The 26279-nt window shown below is 30.8% G+C and overlaps 2 protein-coding genes across 4 annotated transcripts in view; one reads left to right on the top strand and one right to left on the bottom strand.

Moving 5' to 3' along the window:
- LOC129914428 (tRNA-dihydrouridine(16/17) synthase [NAD(P)(+)]-like) overlaps positions 1–26279 on the bottom strand; it is a 134922-nt gene that overhangs the window by 16325 nt on the left and 92318 nt on the right. The gene's annotated exons all lie outside the window — the stretch shown is intronic.
- LOC129914472 (uncharacterized) lies at positions 1904–5842 on the top strand. The gene is made up of 3 exons (XM_055993745.1): positions 1904–3294; positions 3355–3537; positions 3617–5842. The coding sequence occupies exons 1-3, from the start codon at positions 2173–2175 to the stop codon at positions 3659–3661; spliced, it is 1350 nt and encodes a 449-aa protein (XP_055849720.1). The 5' UTR covers positions 1904–2172; the 3' UTR covers positions 3662–5842.

Raw genomic sequence — 26279 nt, 5'->3', positions numbered from 1 at the left:
ATGTCCCTCGATTTGATGAGAATCAACAAGAACGAAGTTTCCTACTACTTTTATTTATTTTGAAGACAGCGCTGGATTTTGAAATAAAAAGTATAAAAGGCTTGAAAATTTTTGAAAATTCTTCAGTATCGCTTAGACTTCCATCAGAACGGTTGGATGTTATCATTTTTTTTTTGTTCTTCTTAGAACATTTAAATTTTTTTAAAGAGATGAGACGAACTTAAATTCACGATGGTTTTTTGTTAAATTAAAATTTTTTTTCGAAAATCTAAAAAACTTTGGTATAGTCTTAAGCTACATTCCAAGACCATGAACATTAACATTGGTTGCGGCGTTCATAAGTTATAAGCATTTAAAGGCAACCATATTGGATTTTTTGTTCGATTTTTTTAAATCAAACATGGAAATTCTTTTACTTTTTTTTCTCATTTTTGGCCAAGACTGTTAAAATTTTATGATAGGATATGTTCAATAATCTTGTAAGAATTCTTTGGAGACCTTCATCACAAAAATGGGCGCCGTGGATTTCAAAATATTACCATCTTAATGACACCATGTCGAAAAATTTCTAATTTTTTTTTTTATTGAGAGCAATTTTCAAACGTGATTTTCTCCACTTTTTTTTTAACTGAAATTATTGGACTGAAAATACACATTTTTTTTGAAAACCCAAAAAACTTTTGTAAAGTCTCATGCTACAGTCTAAAACCATAAACATTAACATTGGTTACGGGGCCAAAAATGAGCAAAAAATTAAAAGAATTTCCATGTTTGAGTTTAAAAAATCCAATATGGTTGCCTTTAAATGCTTATAACTTAAAAACGTTGCTACCAATGTTAATGTTCATGGTCTTGGAAAGTAGCTTAAGACTAGGTATACCAAAGTTGTCAAAATTGATTGTCAAAAAAAATTAATAAACAAAAAAACAAAAATTTAAAAGAAATTAAAATAAAAATAAATTAATGATAAGGTCTTAGCAAATTTATCCTTTTTTGTAAAAAAAATATTAAGTTTTTTCTTATTTTCCAGAAAACAACAAAAATTTTCCGAATTTAACTAACTGCATAATTTTCTTAGTCTAGAAGGGGGTAAGTTTCTTTGCAAAACCTAACCCCATCGTTTGGTTTTAGTGGTGATAAAATTAAGTTTTGATAATTCGATTGTGTTTTTTTTTGCCAAAAATGTGACAAAAAAATGATTTTTTTAGTAGTTCGTTCTTTTTGCTTCTCAGCAACAGAAGCTAAGTACAAATTTTCTCTTAGATTTTTGAAAGTAAGTGAATAACTGTGAATATTGTGAAATATACTTGTGCTTCTGTTTTTTTTCAAAATAGTAAATTCAGTGCGCGTTTAAATTCCAAGTGATAAATTTTCATTTTATAGTACCTACTTTTTTCAACATGGATCATTTTGCTCAGGTATGTTGTTATTGTTTTGTAGCTTTATAAATATAGTTTAAATACAGGAGTATAACTTTTTTTTTTGTTTATTTATTTTTATTCGAATTATTGTTTCGATAGAGATTTCATGAATCATGAGTTCGACGTTCACGTCTCTCTGTTGTGGCAGTTACACTATCTATAAGTCGGTCTGAAAACAATAAATTAGTTGCTAGAATTATACAACAATAACATTTAAAGTGTTTTGTTTTCGGTTTTGTTGATTCTTAAATATTTCTTAGCAGTATTTTCAAACTGATTCATCAAACTATTGAAAGTTAATTCTTTTATACTTTGATGGGTAATTTTTCTTTTTGAGAGATATGAACTTAATTTTCACCAAAAATTGCTCTTTTCAGAACTATTTAATGAGATATTAAAAGATTTTTCATCTTGTTTGTTTAATATGTCATAGAATATTGAGAATCAACTGCGACACACTTAACTAATTAAATAACGGAGGAAGCTCTATATGGTAAGCAGGAAAAGCTAAGTACTTGTGCATGTGCAATGCAATGTGCATTGTGCATGTATCTTTCTTCTCACTCCTCCCTCTTTTCTTTTCTCATTTTTTCTTTCCCTTTCACTTTTGAAATTACAATTCCATCAATTCCTTTTCTTTTCATATCTTATTTTAACCAAAGCTCTCCTCCAATACTAATTAAATCAACTTACTAATAATAATTTAATGATAATATTGAACTAGGTCATTGTCTCTAACAAGGGTGGCAAAATGCTTGTTAGAGATGGTTATCGCTTCCATTTGGAAAAGCAGAAGGATGATAAGGCTTACTGGTGCTGCGCCGAAAGAAAATCTCTTCGGTGCAAAGCCAGAATGATAACAGCGGAGAGGGAAGCGGAGCACTTGATAACATCATCTGTGAATGATCACAGCCATGCTCCTCTGGCCTTCGAGAAGGAGGTGGCTAAGGCCAACTTCCTCTTAAAAACTAAGGCAAAAGAGGCCCAACCCCCCAGCACAATAATCAGGGACACCATTGCAAGCGTCCCAGAACCATGCCGTGTTCACTTGCCATCGAAAGCTGCCCAAAAGCAGAAAATCCACCGAGTTCGAGCCAACACCCTGAAGGAACCGAAAAGATTGGAGGAAATTAATATTCCCCAGCATCTTCGGTTCGTCGATGGAGAGCTTTTTGTGCTTTCCGAAGCGGAATATGACACGGGTAGGATTATTTTACTCGGAACCAAAACGACAATTAAAACATTGTCGGAAGCCCAATGTTGGTTGGTTGACGGCACATTTGCGGTGGTGCCATCCATTATGGGACAGCTGTTTTCTGTACATGGGTACATAGAGAATTCAGTTGTCCCATTAATATATTGTTTGATGAGCAGCAGGACAAAACAAGCTTATAACAAGTTTTGGCAGGAGCTGTTGAGATGTGCCGGGGAGTTCAACATTACACTGCAGCCAAACATTATAGTCTCGGATTTTGAGCCGGCGATCCTTCTTTCTAATGGGGAAAACTTTCCCAATAGTAGAACCCAAGGTTGTCTGTTCCATTTTGGGCAGATAATATGGAGGAGGGTCCAAGATCTTGGACTGGCTGCCAAGTACGGAAGAGAAGAAGCTTTTGCCTCGGAGGTGAGGATGATAAAAGCTTTGAGTTTTGTCCCACCGTCAGAAGTGGAACAATACTATACTGCTCTGTACGGCTCTATTACTCACCAGGAAGCAAGGAATTTGGCCCAGTGGTTCAAATTGAACTACATTGGATCAGAACGCACTAAGCCAAGATATAAACCTGAGTTCTGGACAACAGGTGCTTCTGCAAGTAACCTTCATTTTCCCAGAACCCAAAACAGCGTCGAAGCATGGCATCGACGTTTGAAGGTAAATAGTTAATTTAAAAATTAAATAAATTGTATAATTTAAATATTTTTTAACTGACAGGTTGTGGTTGGCCAGAGACATGCTGGCGTGTACAAGCTTGTGTCAGACCTGGCCAAGGAAACAATAGTATCCAAAATGACAGTTGACAAGCTTCGAACTGGAAAAGAACCCCCTAAAAGCCGTACTGTTAAAAAGTACGAGCAATTGCAGAGGGTCTATGAAAGGCGGACTGGTATGGACAAGGTAATAACGGATTTACATTTACTGATTTCGCATGAAACAAAAAGTAATTTTAATTATTTTTTCTTTTGTTATTTAAAAGGTCCTTTTCCTGAGAAGCATTGGCAACAACCTAAATCTCGCATAAAATGTGTGCTTACATTTAATGCGCCCTGGATCGACATCCGTCCTTTTGAGGACGACCGAAAATTCAAAAAGATATATAAAAATACTTCATTGATCAAAATATAACGAGTTCTTGTTGGACTTTGTTAAAATGGTCACGATTTGATACATGTAGCGTATTACGCCAGACAGGCGATAATTTCAAAAATTTCTTTAGGTAAAATGTGTCTTGCATGGCCCGCTTCGCGGGTTCTCAGGATTTTAACTTTACTTTTTGGGTCCTCTGTACCGCTCACGCAACTTCGTTGCTCCGCTTAGGGTATGTAAAGTCGTCTGGCAGGCGCCAATGTCAACAGTTTTTTTTAAATAACAGTACCTTCCCTGCTTTGTCCAGCTTTAAAGAGCGCGCTGATAAGAAAAAAGTTTCGTATTTTGGGTAAAATACGGTCATTAAAATTCATGAGAATCAACAAGAACGAACTTTTATTTCTTACTTAAAAATTCGAAATTTCAACAGTTTTTTATGTAAAAAGTACCTTGCCTGGCCCGCTTCGCGGGTTCTAAGGATTTAAACTTTACTTTTTGGGTCCTCAGTCCCGCTCACGCAACTTCGTTGCTCCGCTTAGGGTATGTAAAGTCGTCTGGCAGGCGCCAATGTCCACAGTTTTCTTATGTAAAAAGTTTTTTATGTAAAAAGCACGTTGCCTGGCCCGCTTCGCGGGTTCTCAGGATTTAAACTTTACTTTTTGGGTCCTCAGTCCCGCTCACGCAACTTCGTTGCTCCGCTTAGGGTATGTAAAGTCGTCTGGCAGGCGCCAATGTCCACAGTTTTCTTATGTAAAAAGTTTTTTATGTAAAAAGCACGTTGCCTGGCCCGCTTCGCGGGTTCTCAGGATTTAAACTTTACTTTTTGGGTCCTCAGTCCCGCTCACGCAACTTCGTTGCTCCGCTTAGGGTATGTAAAGTCGTCTGGCAGGCGCCAATGTCAACAGTTTTTTTTAAATAACAGTACCTTCCCTGCTTTGTCCAGCTTTAAAGAGCGCGCTGATAAGAAAAAAGTTTCGTATTTTGGGTAAAATACGGTCATTAAAATTCATGAGAATCAACAAGAACGAACTTTTATTTCTTACTTAAAAATTCGAAATTTCAACAGTTTTTTATGTAAAAAGTACCTTGCCTGGCCCGCTTCGCGGGTTCTAAGGATTTAAACTTTACTTTTTGGGTCCTCAGTCCCGCTCACGCAACTTCGTTGCTCCGCTTAGGGTATGTAAAGTCGTCTGGCAGGCGCCAATGTCCACAGTTTTCTTATGTAAAAAGTTTTTTATGTAAAAAGCACGTTGCCTGGCCCGCTTCGCGGGTTCTCAGGATTTAAACTTTACTTTTTGGGTCCTCAGTCCCGCTCACGCAACTTCGTTGCTCCGCTTAGGGTATGTAAAGTCGTCTGGCAGGCGCCAATGTCAACAGTTTTTTTTAAATAACAGTACCTTCCCTGCTTTGTCCAGCTTTAAAGAGCGCGCTGATAAGAAAAAAGTTTCGTATTTTGGGTAAAATACGGTCATTAAAATTCATGAGAATCAACAAGAACGAACTTTTATTTCTTACTTAAAAATTCGAAATTTCAACAGTTTTTTATGTAAAAAGTACCTTGCCTGGCCCGCTTCGCGGGTTCTAAGGATTTAAACTTTACTTTTTGGGTCCTCAGTCCCACTCACGCAACTTCGTTGCTCCGCTTATTGTATGTAAAGTCGTCTGGCAGGTGCCAATGTCAACAGTTTTTTTTAAATAACAGTACCTTTCTGCAAAAAAATGAAAATCCATTCACCGGTAAAAATGCAAGTGAATCGGTTTTTTATCTCTTCAATAATAATTTTGCGTCCTTAAAAGAACAAAATACGATTTTTACGGACAAATCCGATACAAGAGAGTCGAATTTTAAAAATTCAAAAGCTTAAGTACTTTAATTGAACGACGAATTGTCTCTGATTTGAAAATCATTTGCTCGTTCAAAAAAAGTACCTAAGCAAGAGTTTGATATGAGAATTTTGCCCTACAGCTTCATGTAGGGCAGGCAAAAAGTTCTTTTAAGAACATTGGTGAGGTATTAAACTTTTAATTTAATGGTTCTTCTCAGAACTAAAAAAAATTTCTAAGAGATAAAATGCACTTTTTATTTTTTTAGCCATTTTTTTTTAAATTTATGCCAAGACCCAACATTTCGCCAAAATTTTCCAAAAATTTTTTTTTTGAAAAAAGTACTATTTAGTACCATGGTAAAGTACTAAAGTTCCGAAAAATAGTACTGAATCTTTTTGGTCTGGCTGGCCGGCGGGATTTCGTTACTGGCCTCTTTAACCTCACTTTTATTTGTGGGTTTTGCTTGGCGGGATTTCGTTACACAGGATTTTAATTTTCGGGATTTCGTTACGTTCCCGCCACAAAAAGCAAGTCCTTTCTTTATTCTAATTTTCCACTCTGATGAAAGCAGCTGCCTCCTCTTCTGCACTTTAAATGAGCATTAGGTTCACAGGAGATCCTGTCACTCTTATAAATATACACACATAAATATACGATACACATATACACATACATTTATAATACATACAGATGTTATTTTACCATCTTAAATGGCCTTCTTTTTTCGGATGCAAAATTGTTGTGGGTGTGTGGAAAGGAAGGAAATCTGGAGAAGGAGAGGGCATATGGTTCAACAAGATGCAACTTTGAGGCGAAATTAAATACATTTTCAATTGAAGTACTCAAGGTTGTAATGCTCATCTGTATGCCAGATGGTAAAAGCGTATTATATCTACTGAAAAAGTCTATTACATTATTGATATCAGAATGTATTAAAAGTGAAGCAATATTTTTGTTTATTTTTTTCAGCTGGAACAATTCTGACAAAATTTTTCAAATTTATTAATTTAGACTTATTTCTGATAACGAATGCAATCTTGTTTACTTTTTTCAAAAAAGATTTTTGGCTAGCTTCAACTTGCTGTAAAGCAAGTAGAGCTTCTAGTCTCCTTTGACAATAAGTTAAATATTTTTCTGTCAAAAGAACCAAGCGGTAGCGGGCTTACGTTTTATTTTGACAGTGCATGCTTCTGACCCCTACAATAAAATTGACATAGGTAATAAAGATATGTAATAAAGATGCAAAGATGGCTTCGATGCTGAGCAAACTAAGAATTCTTCCATTCACTAGTGGTAAGGGGTCTCCGGCTTATTTTACCCACGTTTTACCAGTTTCGAATGCGATTCACCACTTTTCGTTGCGATCAACTTTGAATGCGATATAAACTATAAACCAGCTTCACCTGAAATTTTGCAGTTTCAGCTGCGGTAAAATCAGTTTCGGTTGCGATTAATCATTTTCGGTTGCGATTTAGTTGTTTCGATTGCGATTTACCAGCTCAGTAGTAATTTATTTGTTTTGGATGCGATTAACTAGTTTTGGCTGCGATTTATCAGTTTCGGTTGCGATTTATCAGTTTCGGTTGTGATTTATCAGTTTCGGTTGCGATTTATCAGTTCTTGTTGCGATTTGTCAGTTGTTTTGCTGCGGTTTACTAGCTCCGCAGCATTTTTCTAGTTTCAGATGCGATTTACCAGTTTTGATTGGGATGTAACAGCTTTGTCTACAAATTGTCAGAGATTCGTTTGCGATTTACCGGCTTTAGATTCGATTTACCAATTTCGGCTGGAATTTTTTACCGACATTTACTTTACTTGTGAAATTTAGCCCTTTATTGCGAGTGTCGTATAACTTTCGATGCGATAAAAGCCGATCGAATCGATAATTATCTGTTTTTGTATTGTGTATCGCTTTCGACAAAAAATATTCGCTATTTTGAACTGTGAACTTGATTTGAGTCGATGGTAAAATTGTAAACGAAAAAGATCGCACGATAAAACGAAAAAAAATGTCTTCCACAATAGAATTTCACAACACCATAATTCATTTTTGATGATCGATTTTTGACAAAAGTCGTCTATCGATAGACAAACGACACTAGCAATAAAGGTCTTATTATATCAATTATCTCAATTGGGATGACTCGTTGAAAGTATTTCCACTGTCTTGCCTGACTTTCTGAAAGTTTTGCTGTTCAGACCTTTTTTTTTGATCATCAAAACAAAGATAAAGATCCTATTTATCTTCTTTATCTTCTTATCTAAAGTTTCATAAATAAATCTTTGCGAGTTATCACTCCATCACGATTTCTGATGAGTGTTCTGATGACGTTTCTATAAATTCTTACTCGGGCGCCAGTTTCAAGAGAAAATTTAAGTAAAAAATATAAATGTAATTAACCCTTTGACATTCATTCAAACTTTGATGACATTTGATTATTTATTAATCTTAAGGGAACACGGAACGGTTTTATTTTTTAAATTTCAAAATAAATAATCTATCAAAAATAACAAAAGACAAATAATATAAATTTGTCTGCCAAAAGCTTTGGTTAACTTCTTTGACGTTTTTCAAACAAAATGGCTCCTTTGGGGTCAATAAATATCGTTTATAGTGACTAAATAATTAATCTCTAGGTGTCACATGGACACGTTTACAATTTATGCAATTTATGAGGAAACAATATATAATTTCATTAAATATATTTTATGCGATGTAATGTCTGTCAATCCCACACACACACACACAATACCCAAATCTAATTTATTATACTTCACGGACAACAATGCCAAAAGGATACAGCTACAAATGTAAAAAAGTTGAGAAAAAAAAAAAGAAAAAAACAAATTGTATTTTCTGTATAGTCCATGTCAACATAGATGCTATACATCTTGATTTATTTGTTTTATAACCTCAAACGGCAAAGCTCATTCTATAAAAAAAGCAAAATTTGATGGTCTAAAAATAGTTGAAAAGGATAGTTTGTGGCAAATTGTACCACACAATAATAGCTACTTCTGGTTAATTAATGATCATTTGTCTTTTTTTTTTTGAAAAGTTTTTATATCTCTACAAAAACTAATTAAACAGTTTGTTTGAAAATTCAATTATCAAGGGTGCCAGTTAAATTGTCTACACTTAGATTAATGTTTCCGTTGAATCAATTTCTTATAGGAGTCTTATAGCAACTTTGTGCTAATTGTTTGGCCTGTTATAATCCTTAATGCAACACACCCTTGATGCATTTAAGTCCTTTCAATTGTGTAAAGATTATTCTAACCTATTTTCCAGTTCAAATTATGGACACTAATTAATTGCGCTTCTTTTATAATTTTTACTCTCTTCAAAAACATTCTTAACTGGTTGAATTGTGCTGTTAATTGCATCCACCCACAGTTTTTTTTGCTTACAAACGAAAAAAACATGAAAATAAAGAACTTTAAAGGATGATGCTACTCTTCTACGTTCTGTCGCATGTTATTTTCATCTTTATGTGAAATGGAAAGAAAATGGGAGGGTGGAGCACAAAGGATATAACAGAAGAAAGAAGAAAAAAAAAACCAACTCACTGAACTAGGTGAAGAGTTCTCACAGCAGCCACTTAAACCTATGACACAACAAACATTGAATATCCTTCCAGGGAGCTTAAAAATTGAGGACTCCATTTAAAATCTCTCCCCATTTTATGGCAAAACACATTTCATTTTCACTTCTGGCTATCAATGGAAGAAGAAGGGAAAATAATCGTAAGAAAAAAAAATAAATAAAGCGAACTGGAATATAAAGTGTGCACATGTGTATGCACTTGTAGGGTAGATTTTGCTGAAAGATTTGATTATAAAGTACTCGAATAAGACGACTCACACAAGTGCTTAAACGTGCGGCGAACTCGAAAATAAAATAAAAAACACCAGCCACCTGGCGTTTATTGATTTGGTTAGAAATTCAAATATTCAACACATAGCTTAAAATTTTTTGTACGAGCAAATTATTATGCATTTTGTTTGCACCTTAAGATATTGGTGGAATTTTTTGTGTTTAAAATTCAAACATGTTGTTTGTTTTAAAAATTTGACTGAAACTTTCGCATGGGATAAAATGCTGAAGATGCTTTAAGAAACATTATCTTTGGAACGTAGGCCCCCATCACAACTAGCTGACAGAATCCGCAAATTTAATGGCCGCTGCCTGATATCAGCACCGAGCTTTTCAATTCTCTTAACAGTTCAAGCGTAATTGGTTTCTACAAAAAGTATGTAGGTTGTCGCTAAAAACTGGGAAGCGACCCATAAACGACGGATCGGACGGAGACAGACGGATTCGACGAAAGAAGTGGCCCAACTTTCTACTTTTTCATCCGTCGTATCTTTTGACATTGGTTGTCAACAATAGATCAGTTCGATTTTCTGTTTCTGAGTGCACACCGGGGATTTTCAGAACTAAGAACTGTGTTCTTTTCTTCTCCGATTTTATGAATTGTGAACTTTAATTGCAATGTATATGTATATTTGTGAAGAAAATGTAATAAAAGTAACATTTAATGATATATCTAATAAATTATATCAATTAAATGCTCAAATTCTGTTGTAGAGTTCAATTTTACTATGCCAAAGTCATACCTACAACTCATAATTTGTTAAAAAAAAAATTGTTTTTAACTGAAGAGCAAGTACCTACAGGAAATTTATTAAAAAAAAGAACAACAATAATAGTTAAAAATTTCTTGCAACAGAACTTCCTTAGTGCACATTCAGCGATAAAATATCGAACACACCTTGGAATTTGAAGTGAGCTGTCAAAAAGCAATCCGTCATACGACGTATTTTATGGGTCACCCCTTTCTGTCCCATCCTTCAACTTCAACGGATAGATTGACGGAACGGACGCAACGGATTATATGGGTTGGGGCCTTTATACTTTTTTTTTTTCAGAAATTAGTAAAATAAAAAAGTTTTTTAAGTACTTAGTACACACGCTTATGAGCTCAGTACATACAAATGTAGATATGTACTCAGTTTAGACTTCCATGTACTAATTTCAGACTAAGTACAGATTTTTATGTTTTAAGGTTATTTTAGATTTTTATTTACTAAGTACAAACCTTGTCTATTGAGTACATTTTTTTATGTAGAGAGTAATGATTTGCAGAACTGAGCACGAGCTTTTATAAATTTAGTACATAATATAATGTCCTCAGTGCAGTATACGAATAAACTTGTACTTAAAACAGACTTGTATAATGTATAATACAGTTAAATGAAATCAGTACACATTAATTGGCACAATATAAATCTGAATGCAAAACATTATAGTATTTTATTGAGTTTAATAAAGTTTGTACTGAGTACATCTGTATCCAACACAGAACTGAACTCATGGAAGTAGTACTTTGTACTAAAGCTTTTACTTTATACTTAAGAACCTGTATTTAGTACATAAGGGAAACCAAAAATAAATATAAATATTTCTACCCTTGTGACCTTTCTTGAATAAAAACAATATTATTCTACTCGGCACTGAAAAAATTATTATTCTTAAAAACTATGAATCTCGTTCATAAACCGAAATTCATAAATTTTTAAGAAATATTCATTAAATTTAAGTACGAATTCTTAAAAAAAAAATTATTTTTAAGAACAATTCATAACATTTAAGAATAAGTTTTCATTAAAAATTTCCTATGGAAAATATTTTTATGAAGAACAAATATGAAGGTTAATGAATAAATTCATAAACTTCTAGCCCCAATTCGAAAGAATATTTTACTGAATCTTAGAATCTGGACATACTTTTATGAACGAAATTCACTATTATTTTCCATTCAGTTGTATTTTGAGTTAAGATAATTTTTAAAATTGACTTTTTTTCCCTTCTAAAATTGATAAAATCAATTTTCAAAATAACAGTTGTAAGAAGTTCATTAATTTTGTGTTTTTAAGTACTTTTTCTTAAAATGAATGTATTTTTTCATTAATCGAAAAATAACGAATATTTTGTTGCCGAAACAAGTTATAAAAGTTTTTGAATAAAAGACAATATTTATTATAAACAGTGTTAAGCATTTCAACCACGAAGGCAATTAAAAGAGTATAAGTACATTTAATAGAGTAAAATATTGGTGGTTCCCCTTGCCTCTTTCCCATATACTCAGATAAGTATAAAAACATAGAATGTTAAAAATTGCTTTCTTTTATATATTAAACATATTTTAATTTTTTTTTGTTATAGGGGCATGTTTTAAAATTAAAAATCGTGATTTGATATTTTTGTGAAATAAGGCAAAGGGGAAAAAATCGACACAAAATAAAAACCATATTAAAGGCGATTCTCAACAAATCCTGTACACTTGAAATTGTCATTGCAAACTAAAGCAAAACATAGAATTTAGTAGGTAAGTGTTGAATTTTATTTTATTTCTCTAAATATTTAAATTTTGTTTAAACTTAATATTATCAACCTAAATTCTTTATATTTTTATTTTTCCCCAACTTATTCAATTTTGTATTGTTTTTTTTTTTTCAGCTCCATAGTCTAATGCTGCCGATTACAATAAGGTAAAATATAATTTAACCTTCTAGCTATTTCAATTTTTTAAATCAAATAGTAGGTACATATTAATTTTACTAATACAATCATTTTTTTTATCTTTCCAGATGATGCATCCATTAAAAAAGTAAAATTAAATTAAAAATTAACTTTATACTGAAATTTATAGTGATAATGATCAATAAAACATTTTTATAACGTTTAAACTTAATAATTTCTTTTATTTTGAAAAACAATTTTCATTTTGTTGTTTTAGATTTTGGGTTGTTTTCTTTTGCTGTTTGTTTGTTTGGGATACAATTTTTTTAAGGAACAAATTAAAGGCTTGGAATGGAAATGGTAATGTATTATATGCATTTATATCAATAAATGCATACATTTTAATGAAAAGCGTATTATATTTTATGAAAACAATCATACAACTTTAAGAAAAATTCATAGTTTTTATTATTTTTTTTCATAAAATTTAAGCAACATTTCATTTAAATTTTTACGAAATTTATGAAAAAAATCATAAAATTCAAGAAATAATCTTAAATTGAAAGAAACTTTTCTTAAAATCTAAGAAACTTTTCTTAAAATCTATAAAACTTTTCTTAAAATCTAAGAAACTTTTCTTAAACATGTTCAAAAATTTTCGAATTCGTTTATGAACAAATTCATAAAATTTAAGAACTCATTCTTAATTTTTAAGAAAGATTCATTCCCTTATGAATTTGTTCATAAAAAGATTCTTAAATTTAATGAATTTGTACATTGGCTCATTTGCCATTTACATTAAATTAATGTACGAATTCATTAATTTTATGTACTTTTTTGGTTCAGTGGGGCTTGAGCTCTATTTTTATTTGAGGCTATGAGAACAATAGTGGCTTAACCGAATTTTTTCAAAAATCAGTTTTTTTATAAAAATGGGTCTCTTAATAAATCTATTTTAATACAAAAATAGATTTATGCAGCTAGCTACACTCAAAACTAGAATGGCACTCAAAAAAGTGTTTAAAAAAAACCCTGTTTCTTAAATATCTCGTAGCTTACACCACACTATTGTTCTCAAAGATTCATTTCTATCTTTTACTCCGACACGTTTCGAGTGTATTTACACACTTCTTAAGGGAGTCTTTTTAATATCTTAATTTAATGAATTCAATCTAAGAAACTTTCAAGCGTTGGTTTTTGGGTTTTGTTTTTGATAATTTTAAATATTTCGAAACTTAAAAAAATCGAAGTCTTGAAAAAGTCGTTTCAAATCATCGAAGCCAGTTGTTATCTTTTTGGAAACATAATTGTCAAAGATTTTAGATATTTTCTAATGTAAAGTGTTTCTACGTAAGACTTGTAACTTAACCAGTTTAAGATTAGCATTCAAAGCTATTAATAGAAGATCTTCAATTTTATGAATTTTATTATACTTCCGCTATATTCAAAGTATGTGGTGCAAATGATTGTTAACTGTTACACTTTATATTTTAATGAAAACATTAACATTTCTAAAACATTTCCCACACATTTGATACTCAAATTCCACCATTATAATCTTAAAATGTATATAAAATTATTAATGCAACGTAAAATGTCAAAAGTTAAATATCAGCATAACGAAAAGTCTTCATTTCATTTTAAGTAGAATTCTTAAGAATAATTTTACATTTGCATAATATTATGCATCTTGAAGGGATTGTGTACACGCACTTTAACATATATGGTTGTGTCCTTGAGGTACTGCTGCAGCAAGATTGTAAGGAAATGTAAATTATAAGGAGCGTGTTATGATTTCCCTGCAATAACCTTCTTGACTGATGCATGATTGTGCGCTTAAGGCTTAATCCTTCGTGACACACTTCTCCTTTTTATTATGCACTTAATGCAATATGCACCTCCTTTATATACCTAAACCTAGATATTTTTTGTTTTTGTATATGGCTTAAGTTACATAGCCTATTTTATAAAAGATTGAATAATATTTCCATATCTAATAGAAAATAAACAAAACTGAATAAGTTTAAAATCTTTGAAGGAACAGGAACTTAACATGCACATTGCACACATGCCATTGTTGCCCATGCATCATATCTTCTTTTGATGCACATGCACAATAGGGTGGGTCAAAAAATCGAAATTTTTTTTTTTTGATTTGGTACTCCAAAAAATCGATTGCTAGACCCCTCTAGAATATACACACCAAATATGAGCTCTTTATATTAATGGGAAGGTCCTCCGCTTTGCAATTTTCCATTTTTACATCAAGCTTCTACTATAAAATAAATAATTTTTTTATTAATTGACTTTTTAGCAAATTTCTTTTCATATTCTTGTAGGAAATTGAACGCTCTACAAAAAAGGCCTCATACACTTTTTTCGTTTATCTAACCGTTGAATAGATATTTGAGGTCCAAAAATCGAGAAAATCTTAAAAAATTCGTTTTTTGTTCCTAATTTTGTAACAAATTGAAAAATTATAATGATCAAACGCGCAAGACATATTCTTGTTGAAAATTGATTGCTCCACAAAAAAGGTCTTATTAACTTTTTTCATTAATCTAACCATTCTAAAGATATTCGAGGTCAAAGTTAAAAAAAAATATAAAAACATTTTATATTTTTAAAAAATTTCTAATTCACTGAAACTTCATTATTTTCAAATTAGCAAGATATATTCTTGTAGGGGCTTAAACGTTCTACAAAAAATTCCTCGGAATGAAATTGATTGCTTTAACCGTTTAGAAGATATTCGTATCCAAATCGCAATGCATACGGGTCATAAGAAAACTATTGAAATCAGTGAGCATTGGTTTGGATACGAATATCTTCTAAACGGTTAAAGCAATCAATTTGATTCCAAGGAATTTTTTGTAGAACGTTTAAGAACCTACAAGAATACGTCTTGCTAAATTGAAAATAATGAATTTTCAGTGAACTGGAAAATTTTTTAAAATATAAAATGTTTTCATAATTTTTTTTAACTTGGACCTCGAATATCTTTAGAATGGTTAGATTAATGTAAAAAGTTAACAAGACCTTTTTTGTGGAGCAATCAATTTCCAACAAGAATATGTCTTGCGCGTTTGATGATTATAATTTTTCAGTTTGTTACAAAATTAAGACCAAAAAACGAATTTTTAAAGATTTTCTCGATTTTTTTACCTCAAATATCTATTCAACGGTTACATAAACGAAAAAAGTGTATAAGGTCTTTTTTGTAGAGCGTTAAATTTCCTACAAGAAAATGAAAAGAAATTTGCTAAAAAGTCAATTAATAAAAAAATTATTTTTTTTTAGTAGAAGCTTGATGTAAAAATGGAAAATTGCAAAGCGGAGGACCTTCCCATTAATATAAAGAGCTCATATTTGGTGTGTATATTCTAGAGGGGTCTAGCAATCGATTTTTCGGAGTACCAATTCAAAAAAAAGAATTTCGATTTTTTTTGACCCACCCTAATGCACAATATATTTGATATGGTGCTGAATGAGCAGTCATTTGTATGAAAGTTTCATGGATTTAATTGGTTTGAAGAAGAATTAGTCTTTTCATTTCGACTTCTCTCCTCTTGTGTTGTTAATCCATAGTCGCTGCATTTCGGTGCAGTCGAATGGAAACACTTCCATCACACATTCAATCAGTTTTTCTTTTGTTCACAGGTCTGTCTCTGAGAGGATATGTGTGTCTGGTAATAGAGTATTGAGTGCTGGCAATTAACAGACAATTGTCCGGCAATCGACTCAACTCACACATCGTCCAGGTCGATGTACTCTTTCCTTTCCAAGTCGAAAGTAATATTGAAAACAAAACAAAAAATCAATGAATTTTTTTTTAAAGTACAGAAATTGCTTCCAACACACACGCCAACTTTTCTCCAACCAACATTTAAAATGGAACAGATTTAATCGATTGTATTGATTGATGAAAAAAAAAAGAAAAAGAACTGAACACTAAGTAGGTAAATGCCTTTAAAACTGTTTCACTGTGATGGGAGGCTAAATTAGCCATTGTATTCCACTTAGCTCGATTAAGGACTTAAAAGTGTATATTTATCTATGTACGTTCTACGAGTATAATGACATAATGAGTTTTTCCATTAAGATTGTGGGGGAGGAGGGTTGGAAATTTTTGTTGGCCGCAATAGACAACCAAACCGACGCACGTTGAAATTGCAAATAGATGTTATTTTTTACAGCTCGTTAGCTATAAGATGATGCTTGACGTAATTCTTATCGTTGTATTCTTAATGAATTTGTTTTTACTTTTTACCTTCGAAACAATTCAATTTGGAACAAAATAAACATGAAATGATAAGAATGTGTTAATAATTTACAAGTAGTTTCAAGATTTAATTTTTGTTTACAATTTATCAATTGGTCTGGTTTGGTAATTTTTTTGGTCTCCAAAATATTTAACTAAATGAAATCATTGGAAACGCACTTAAACTAGAGAACAAGGTAAATATTTTCAAAATTAATGTACGATTAAATGAAATATGTAGATTGTAGATATGTTATAAGCATATACTTATGTAGGTTATGTTACCATACAAAAAACAACAAAAAGGATTTCTTTTACAAAAATAGTTAAATTGGATAACCTCAAAAAATAATCACAAGGAATGTCGATGATTGAAAAAAAAAATTAAAAATTGTTTCAGCCCTTTTTTTTATGTATATAAATTTTCAAACATTTTCATGCCATTTTTAAGAAAATATTAACCAACAAAACAAAATTAAAAAAAAGAGGTTGTCTGTAAAGCCGGTTTACGGAAGATGATTTTACGTGATAACGTCGTATAAAAACAGCCTATGTGCTTTTGTTTGAAATGATTCAATTGAAGCGTTTATTTATTTCAAACAATCATAATTTACAAGAAAAAGCAAAAAAATTACCTTTTTTCTTTTCTCATTATTTTTTTTTTATTTTAAAAGCTTACAAAAAAAAAAAAAAATTATACCATTAAAAAGCCAAATATTTCTTCTAATTAATAAAAACATTTTTCAATTTTTACAATGCCAAAAAGTATTAAAATAATTTATTAAAAACAATCATTTTTAATGAAAAAAGTACAAAAATCATTTCCATCACCCAAAAATTCATTTTTTGATACAACAACCTATAATAAATTTTATACCACCTGAAAGCTTATTCCTTCAGCTCCAAATATATACATATATCGATCATGTCTATCTACAAAAAGATCTAGAATTTTTTGAACTCGATCAATTTTCATCATAAAAAGCAAAAAAAAAACATTTTATGTTCTCACGCTATTAAAAAATTTTATATCATGTAAAAGCTTATAATTTCACCTTTCATATGACGTTTAAATCTTATTTCTGCGATGCCTAGAAAAAAAAGTTAGAATTTTTAAAAGCCAACCATGTCGAAATTCCAAACTGAGATTACGGTACTTCCCACACTGGTGGGTTTATAATCAACAGATCTCCACAGGTGTTTTGAGGTATTTCGCAAGTTTTTTAATTTAACATTGTGTAGCTTGTAGTGAATGTACAGTTATGTGTAAACCAAATGAAAGGTAACATCATCAGGATGCTCAATAAAGTTAAATCAAATTTGTATTTGCTTTAGATCAAAAGATAGAACCTGTTGAATAATAAAACTTTATTTTACGAAATATCAATTTTTTGCACATGTATGCGCACAGTCATAGACTACATGTTCTATAAGCTTGAGATTTTTTGAATGCTACAAAAAATTTAAAAAATAAAAACTCACCCAAAAATACCCTAAAATAAGAAGGTGTTTTTCAAAAATTCATATTGCCAAACGCAGAGCCTTAAAAAAAATCCCTATCAGACCCCTAACTTTTTTTTTATTATATTTTTTTCAAATTGTAAAAAAAATCCCATTAATAGCTTGGTTTTGGAATTTTTTAGAATTTTTTCAAAATTATTGTCAGTCTTGCAATAAATTTATCTATTGATTAAAAACTCTCTACATTGTCGCGTTTAGAAAATAGCCAATTTTTTGAAATTTTGTTTTACCCCTATTTACCCTATTAAAAGATGGAATTTTTTAATATCCTTCAAATGTATTTAACTCTAAGTTATTATCTTTCAAATAACCTATTGAAGATTTTTGTTTCTCTAATAGATTATTATTAATTTTGAATTGAAATTTTTGCCGCACTGCGAAAGTGCGAGGGTGGAACGGGAGAAAATGGCGTCACTTTTTTGTGGTGGCTGCCATTGTTCATCGATTTAAAAGACGTCACGTCCAAAAATTCAGCCAACCGTTTTCAAAAAATTGTTTTAAAAATAGCTTGATTTTTTTTTTTAAATCCAAAAATATGTTTTTAGAAAAAAAAAATATGATGGTTGCTTAATTTAAATTTTTAATTTTGTATAGAAACAAAAATTGCGCATATACCTCCTTGAACCACAAATTGTTCGATTGTTTTGTGCGATTAAAGAAAGTACTTAACGGTTATCTGATGAGCATTTTGTTTTATGGGGTAAAGCAACTGGAACGAAACGAAAATAGAACTAAACTCTAAAGTAAAGAATATACACTCCTGCTAAAAATTGACGCACACTTTTTCTTCTTTAGTTCTACTTAAATAAAATGGCTTTGAAATTCTTTTTTGTATTTGCTAAACGATATAGCAAGTCGAAAAAATGCTAAACTGCAACAGTATTATCAACCAAAGAAAAGATGATCCAAATTTAACAATTCAAGGCCTCAAAACTGATTTTAGTTTTTTGGGGAAAAAAAAATTTAAAAAAATTCCAATAATTTTATTCAATACTTGGTATTGTCTCCTCTAGCGCATATGACAACTTGGTGTCGTCTGTTCATTCCACAAATTGACCTTTGAAGGTTTTGTTGTAACTCGTCTTTCACTGGAGTTTTCAGTTGATCGCAAGTATCTTTGGGTACTGGATGTGCGTTAAATTTGAGCAGGAGTGTACATATGAACTTGGTCTTTGTCTTCTTAGATTAAAAATATAAATCATCTTCGTTTCATTAGGTAATATAACCAATTTAAAAAAATTTTCAAGATTTCATATTCATAACCCAGATTAGGGTTTATTTCGTCATTACAGGTTTTTAAACAGCATTTTTATTTGCTCTGTAGGGCAAGAGATGGTTTTGGGTAAAAAAAAGTGATGTCATGTCCGTCGGTTTGTTATACGTAGATAACACGGTGTAACACTCAAAATATACGCGGGCGGAGACCTATCACGTTTTGTAGAGCTAGTCGCACTGATTACGAAACGATATTTAAAAAGCCCTAACACCCCCAAAATCTGGATTTAGGGGCAAAAAACGTTTTTTTTTCACCTTCACCCATTGAAAAAAAATCTATTTCTGATAGGAGATAAATATACCTTTTCAACAAAGTATAAAACATGTAACTCGGTTAAGCCACCTAGAATTTATAAGCTGTCAAAGTTCAAAAATTCCATTTTTTTCGTCATTTACCCAACTTCGACATCAAATTAAAGTATATATTTTCACAACAACATGCTGTTTTAAAAATATGTATATTCTAAAATAATATTTATCTCCCCCCGTTTAGGTGGGAGGGGCAGTTTTCTAAAAAAAATTATCAAAATAAAAAAAAATTATTAAAAAACAACGGCAACGAAAACTATATGTTTCTATGTCTTCTAGTTTTTGAGAAAACTGAAAAATTATTTTATCAGATTTTTCTTTTTTCAAAATATTTTTTGTTTTTATTTTTTAATTTTCTCAAAAACTAGAAGACATAGAAACATATAGTTTTCACTGTTCGATAAGGAATCAATTGAGGCAGTTTTCTGTGTGAGTATTTTTTTTTTAATTAAAATTCACAGTCTGGACAAAAGTAGTATAAAATGAGTTTTAATCGATTATTTCAAAAACTATTGCTTATAATATATTGATTTAAAAATTAGAATTAAATGTACAATTTTGCCTTTCGGAAATGGTATCATTTATTACTTTAAGTGTTGCCGTTGTTTTTTAATAATTTTTTTTTTATTTTGATAATTTTTTTTTAGAAAACTGCCCCTTCCACCTAAACGGGGGGAGATAGACCCCCCTCCTAAAGAAAAAAATGTTTGTATTGAACTCCTCTACAAAAAACCGTTACCAAATTCTGGCGCCCAAGTTATTCTACTACGTGCCAAAACAACATTTTTGTTCTATACCTAAAAGTTCGAATTTTTGTATCTGGGTTGAAATCGTAAAATTTTTTTTTCTAAGCCAATTTTAAACTGATTTTCATAAAAAATACCTTGTTTGATTTGGAAATAAATATTATTTAAGAATATATTTTTAAAACAGCATATTGTTGTGAAAATATATACTTTAATTTGATGTCGAAGTTGGGTAAATGACGAAAAAAATGGAATTTTTGAACTTTGACAGCTTATATATTCTAGGTGGTTTAACCGAGTTACATGTTTTATACATTGTTGAAAAGGTATATTTATCTCCTATCAGAAACTGTAAAAAATCGAAAATGGGTAAAAATCGTTAATGGTTAAACCAATTTAGATAAACATTTATACACAGACAGTTTGGATAATAAGATAAGGATATATGATAAAATTAACGTAGTTAAAATTTAACATTTTGATAGGTTAACTAATATTAAGGTACTTTAAGCTACAAGACCCTATTGTGTGCATTTTCTGAAAAAAGATATTCATTGATTTCAAGCACCACCCATGAGTATGATTGTTTCTAAAAATAAAAACGGAATAATTAAATTTAATTAATATCCATTAATTATGTAAAAGTAATTGATTTTTTCTTTAAAATATTCAAAAACCTTCACGTTCATTACAACCTTACTATTCATACAAAAATAGCACACAAAGACAAACTCAACCAAATTTATATCATTAAAATACCATATGCATTCCACTATACACAGTAGCTTGTGCCTTCACATATGGCAAAAGTTCATAGCTTTCAAGTTACAGAAAGTTGGGTCGCGTCCGGACGACACGACGGACGGGTTGGTTATCAGACAATTAAGCCCTAATTTCAAGGACATAAATCACAGTTAACTGATGCTGCCATTATTATAACCCTACCCAGGAGCTCATACATTTGATATAATTTATCTAATATATGTATGAGGTGGTGCTTAAAAAGCTGTCCTTGCAGTTCTGGCAAATTGTTCACTTACTTAACACACATTAAATGCAGATGCATGGAGGACGTAAAAACGTTTTCCTCAATTTCATACTAGTATAATGCTCAGACTCACACGAGAAAAACAAAAACGACTTCGTGGATCTTGATGCTGCTGTTTGGTTTGTTGGTGGTAGTGACAAATCGATTTTGGTCTCGTTCTAAAATTTTGTTGTTGTTGTTGTGTTTGTTTTTTGCCTCCGCCCACAGTCAATTTTCCCACATTACGTCATAGTGCAGTGTTAAGTGTACCCGCGATGGATGCTGCTGCATGATTATGCACCACTTGTGCCGACGTCGACTACGACGACGACATTTTATAGCATCCAGCCAAGCAAACGAGGTCAAAGTCAGGGTGAAATGTATTCAGTAGTAGACAGTTTTCCATTTTCCTTGTTTTTTTTTTTTTTTAAACTGTTTTGTTTGTTTTCCTTTTGTTATTGTTGCTGGCATATTGAATTTTCCGACAGCAGCCGTGCTTCTGAGGAGGACATTTGCGCGTACACTATGGCGTATACGTAACATTTTCCCTATTAGTCCTTTCTATATAGGATAAATCTATGAATTTATTGATATTACAACATATCTAGATGTTCAGTCCCAGACGACTGTTGGATGTATGTGTACTGGGCATAAGTGAATTGCCTGGCGCCATCAGCTACTGGCAAAAAAAAGACAGTTCGGGGAGACTGGAGACTGTTATCCTGTATGCGGACTATTTAGGTGGAGTTATTTCTTTTTTTTTATCGGAACCTACTGGAATGGTTTTTGTTTTTTCTTTCTCATTTTTTAGGCTGTTAAACGTAATGTGTTTTGACAGAAGAAAAAGTGAAGAAAAACAAGATTTTTATTTAAATGCAAATATTGGAAAAAAGTTTTTCCGTTTTTTTCTTGTGTTCGGTTTTCTTTTGGTTTAGTTGGAATCGATGAGGAACGCAAAAAAAAAGTTTGGCAATCTATTTTGGATGGTATGATGTCAGTTATATTTTTTTTAACAACGAATTTAATTTTAAGAATTCTTTTGAAGAAGGTGATAGGTTATATCTTAAAAGAAAAAAGAAAACTAAATGACATGCCGTAAAACTTAAACAATGTAAAAAGTTTAATAGTTCAACATAAAAAAATTGATTGTATTTTTTAACTGATTAAAACAGGAAAGGATAAGAGTGGCACATTTTTGTTAAACTTTTTTAACAACGTGGAATTAAACTTCCTAGAAAAACGAAAAATAAAACAGCAGTATAGCTGTCAAAAACAACAAAGCAGTTATTTTGACGGTATATTAAAAAAAGTGAGTACTTCTTAATATTACATTTCTATTAAAAAGGGATTCTATATTCCACTGTAAAGGAATGACATTTTTTGCCAACAAATAAAAGTGCTATTAAAAACCGAGTCTTTGAAAATGATAGAAAAGTTATAAAAAAAATTACGACTTGCGGAGTGATGAGTTATTTGTGTGTACAAAATAAAAATGAAAACATACCCGAAATCTGTATCATGTAATAGAGTCATAAAAGTTAAGAAAAGGTATTTTTAACATAGAAGAAATTCTTAGCTTAAGTTTAATTTGTATTTTAGTTTTTAGTTTTTTTTTTTAAATCATACTTTTTAGTGAAAAAAGTATTTTTTGTTCTATTTATAGGATTAAATTTCTTGATTTGCATTATAATTAACTACACAAAAATTTAGTAGGGACAATTTTTTCCATAACAGTCAAGGAGTTAATAAAAAGATTGCCAGCAGGTTAATTTTTTGACTAAATTAATTCAATAACATCCTACAAAAAAGATTTTTTTATAAAATTTTTCACAAAAAAAAAACTCCGGAATTGACCCATGGTTACAACGGAGGTTATAAAGTGCTTGAAATGCATCTAAAATGCTATATAAACTTTGAAAGGGCTTACAATATCATTACGGTGGCCAAAGAAGTTATTTGAAAAAAAAAAAAAAATGTTCCACATACGCCACAGTGACCATTTAAGTTTAAAACTGACAAAACAATATTCTTTGTGACAATTGCACATAATTCAAAACCTTTAAAACCAGGATTGAAAGTTTTTTGTAATCTATTTTTTGGATTTATTTTCTTATAGTCCAGTAATTTTAGGTTTTATCTGCGGAAAAATTCCTACTGGGCTGAATTTTATTATACAGCTTAATGACGGCTTTGTTATGAAGATGTGAAAAATCGACATTGATATCGTGTCCGCGTTAAGAGTTATAGGGGTCAAAAGGTCACAAAAACTGGTTTTTCACGATTTTCAGCAAAACGGTAAGTCTTATCAAAAAATTTTCAATGCAAGAATTGTAGATCAGATTATTATATATAAAAAGTGTCATGACACTTTTTTTCCTAAGACCCACCGTTTCTTAGGTATAACGATTCAAAAAGTTGAAGTTTAGTTGTAATCGTCATAATCCTATTCCTGAAAAAAAAACTCCTAACTGAAAAGTTCCTGAAATTTCATTATTTTTTTAGCTTGAATTTCGTTCCTCAACTGTTAAGAATATGGGGAAACCAAAAAAAAATGGAAATTTTCGCCATTTTTCCGATTGGGGCCCTTCTCCCGAAACCATTTCCCTGGGAATTTTTGTTTAGAATATGTCTGAAAATATACAGGGTGTGCAATAGAGAATGGACAACCCTAAAACGGCTTATAGCTACACTTATGATTGTTCTAAAAACAGATAGAAAAAAGTTCTATCGCAACCAGTTCATAAAATATGGAATTTTTTTCGTTCAGTGTATTTTAAATTTTATCATCTTATGTTTTCGTTCACTACAACCACGAATGAATGAATTTTATTTATTTCTTATTTTTATAATTTTCTACAATAATTGGATGAGTACATAAACACTTTAAAAATTTCATAGCTATTGCACATTTTCGTAAAAAAAATTTTGAAATCTGTTTTTTGATGCAAAATGTAAAAAAAGTATTTTATGAAAAATTTTAAACACCTGTGGTATAAAATAAATCTATAGAAACCTAGGTGGCCAACTTTCTTAAAAATATTCTGGTATAAGGAGAATATTTTTAAGAAAGGTTTCTATAGATTTATTTTATACCACAGGTGTTTAAAATTTTTCATAAAATACTTTTTTTACATTTTGCATCAAAAAACAGATTTCAAAATTTTTTTTACGAAAATGTGCAATAGCTATGAAATTTTTAAAGTGTTTATGTACTCATCCAATTATTGTAGAAAATTATAAAAATAAGAAATAAATAAAATTCATTCATTCGTGGTTGTAGTGAACGAAAACATAAGATGATAAAATTTAAAATACACTGAACGAAAAAAATTCCATATTTTATGAACTGGTTGCGATAGAACTTTTTTCTATCTGTTTTTAGAACAATCATAAGTGTAGCTATAAGCCGTTTTAGGGTTTTCCATTCTCTATTGCACACCCTGTATATTTTCAGACATATTCTAAACAAAAATTCCCAGGGAAATGGTTTCGGGAGAAGGGCCCCAATCGGAAAAATGGCGAAAATTTCCATTTTTTTTTGGTTTCCCCATATTCTTAACAGTTGAGGAACGAAATTCAAGCTAAAAAAATAATGAAATTTCAGGAACTTTTCAGTTAGGAGTTTTTTTTTTCAGGAATAGGATTATGACGATTACAACTAAACTTCAACTTTTTGAATCGTTATACCTAAGAAACGGTGGGTCTTAGGAAAAAAAGTGTCATGACACTTTTTATATATAATAATCTGGTCTACAATTCTTGCATTGAAAATTTTTTGATAAGACTTACCGTTTTGCTGAAAATCGTGAAAAACCAGTTTTTGTGACCTTTTGACCCCTATAACTCTTAACGCGGACACGATATCAATGTCGCTTTTTCACATCTTCATAACAAAGCCGTCATTTAGCTGTATACCAAAATTCAGCCCAGTAGGAATTTTTCCGCAGATTGCTCTTAAAAATGACTAAAATGACTGGGCTATTACTTTTTCAATTTTAAAGTCAGTTTTGTTTGTTGTTATCTACGAGTAATTAAGAAGTAAAATATTGTAAGATTCTTTACCATTTTTTTTTAACAAAACACAGTTAGAACGTGATTCGTGTCTTTGATTTCCTTATTGCAATATCAATTGGATGCCAATATACAATAATTATTTTTCTTATTAATTTTTTTGATACACTATAAGCTGTTTTAGTATGTATAGTCAAATTAGCCGAAAAAAAGGGTAAACCTCGGAATTTTAAAGGAACTTTTTCAAGGTTTTTTTTTTTACTTTTTGCTTCGACTGTAAAGGGGGCAGTTACAGTTCACAAGGAGATTTTTAAAATGTTATTTGCCTATTTTAACATTAAGGGATTGGCCAGAATTTTTGAATTTTTAGAAATCCTATGCCATTTGAAAAATTAATGATTTTTTATAATGATTCCTTTCAGCAGCTCTAGTTTTTAAATTATTTTTTTTGTATTTAAATTTTTTTTGTGGTATTTTTATTTTACTTACTGAACTGAAATTCATTACATTCGTTATAAATTTTTTCAGCAAAACTTTAAAAATGCATGTGATAAGAAAAACTAAAAAAAATAGTATGAAATTACCTCCAAAATGTGAAAAATTAAAATATTTGAGGTTTTTAGGCTAATTGAACCCAAATACATTAGGTTCGACAAAGATTTTTCGGGAAAATGTTAAAAAAAAAAAACAGTGAATATAAGCATAACTTAAAAATAAGTACGAAATTTTTAGGCTTCCTGACCCCAAATACTGTAAGTTTAATATAATTTTTTCCGGAAAATTTTAATGAACGCTCAAAATATGGAAAACTTAAAAAGTAGTATCAACATTACCTCAAATATTCAAAATTAAATATTACAAAAACTAGAGCTGCTAGATTTTTTGAGCTATTGAGTCCATATCCATACAATTCAATATAAATCTTTCTGGAAATTTTTAGTTGAAAGTTGAAAATTGTTGGCCAGTGTAAAAGATCAAACAAAGATCTTTGGTTACCTAAGTGAATATGTGTGTGGATCAGAATCAAAAGCCATCTTATCCCCTTTTTTT

The sequence above is a fragment of the Episyrphus balteatus genome, chromosome 1 (assembly GCF_945859705.1).
Source record: "Episyrphus balteatus chromosome 1, idEpiBalt1.1, whole genome shotgun sequence".
Lineage (NCBI taxonomy): Eukaryota > Metazoa > Arthropoda > Insecta > Diptera > Syrphidae > Episyrphus > Episyrphus balteatus.
Note: the sequence above shows the minus strand (reverse complement) of the source record. Positions and strands in the feature narration are given on the sequence as shown.

Bases quoted from the DNA above. Each gene is read 5' to 3' on its own strand.
- LOC129914472 (XM_055993745.1), top strand. From the start codon at position 2,173: ATGCTTGTTAGAGATGGTTATCGCTTCCATTTGGAAAAGCAGAAGGAT. The intron at 3,295-3,354 runs GTAAATAGTTAA...TTTAACTGACAG, and splicing joins CATGGCATCGACGTTTGAAG to GTTGTGGTTGGCCAGAGACA. The intron at 3,538-3,616 runs GTAATAACGGAT...GTTATTTAAAAG, and splicing joins GGCGGACTGGTATGGACAAG to GTCCTTTTCCTGAGAAGCAT.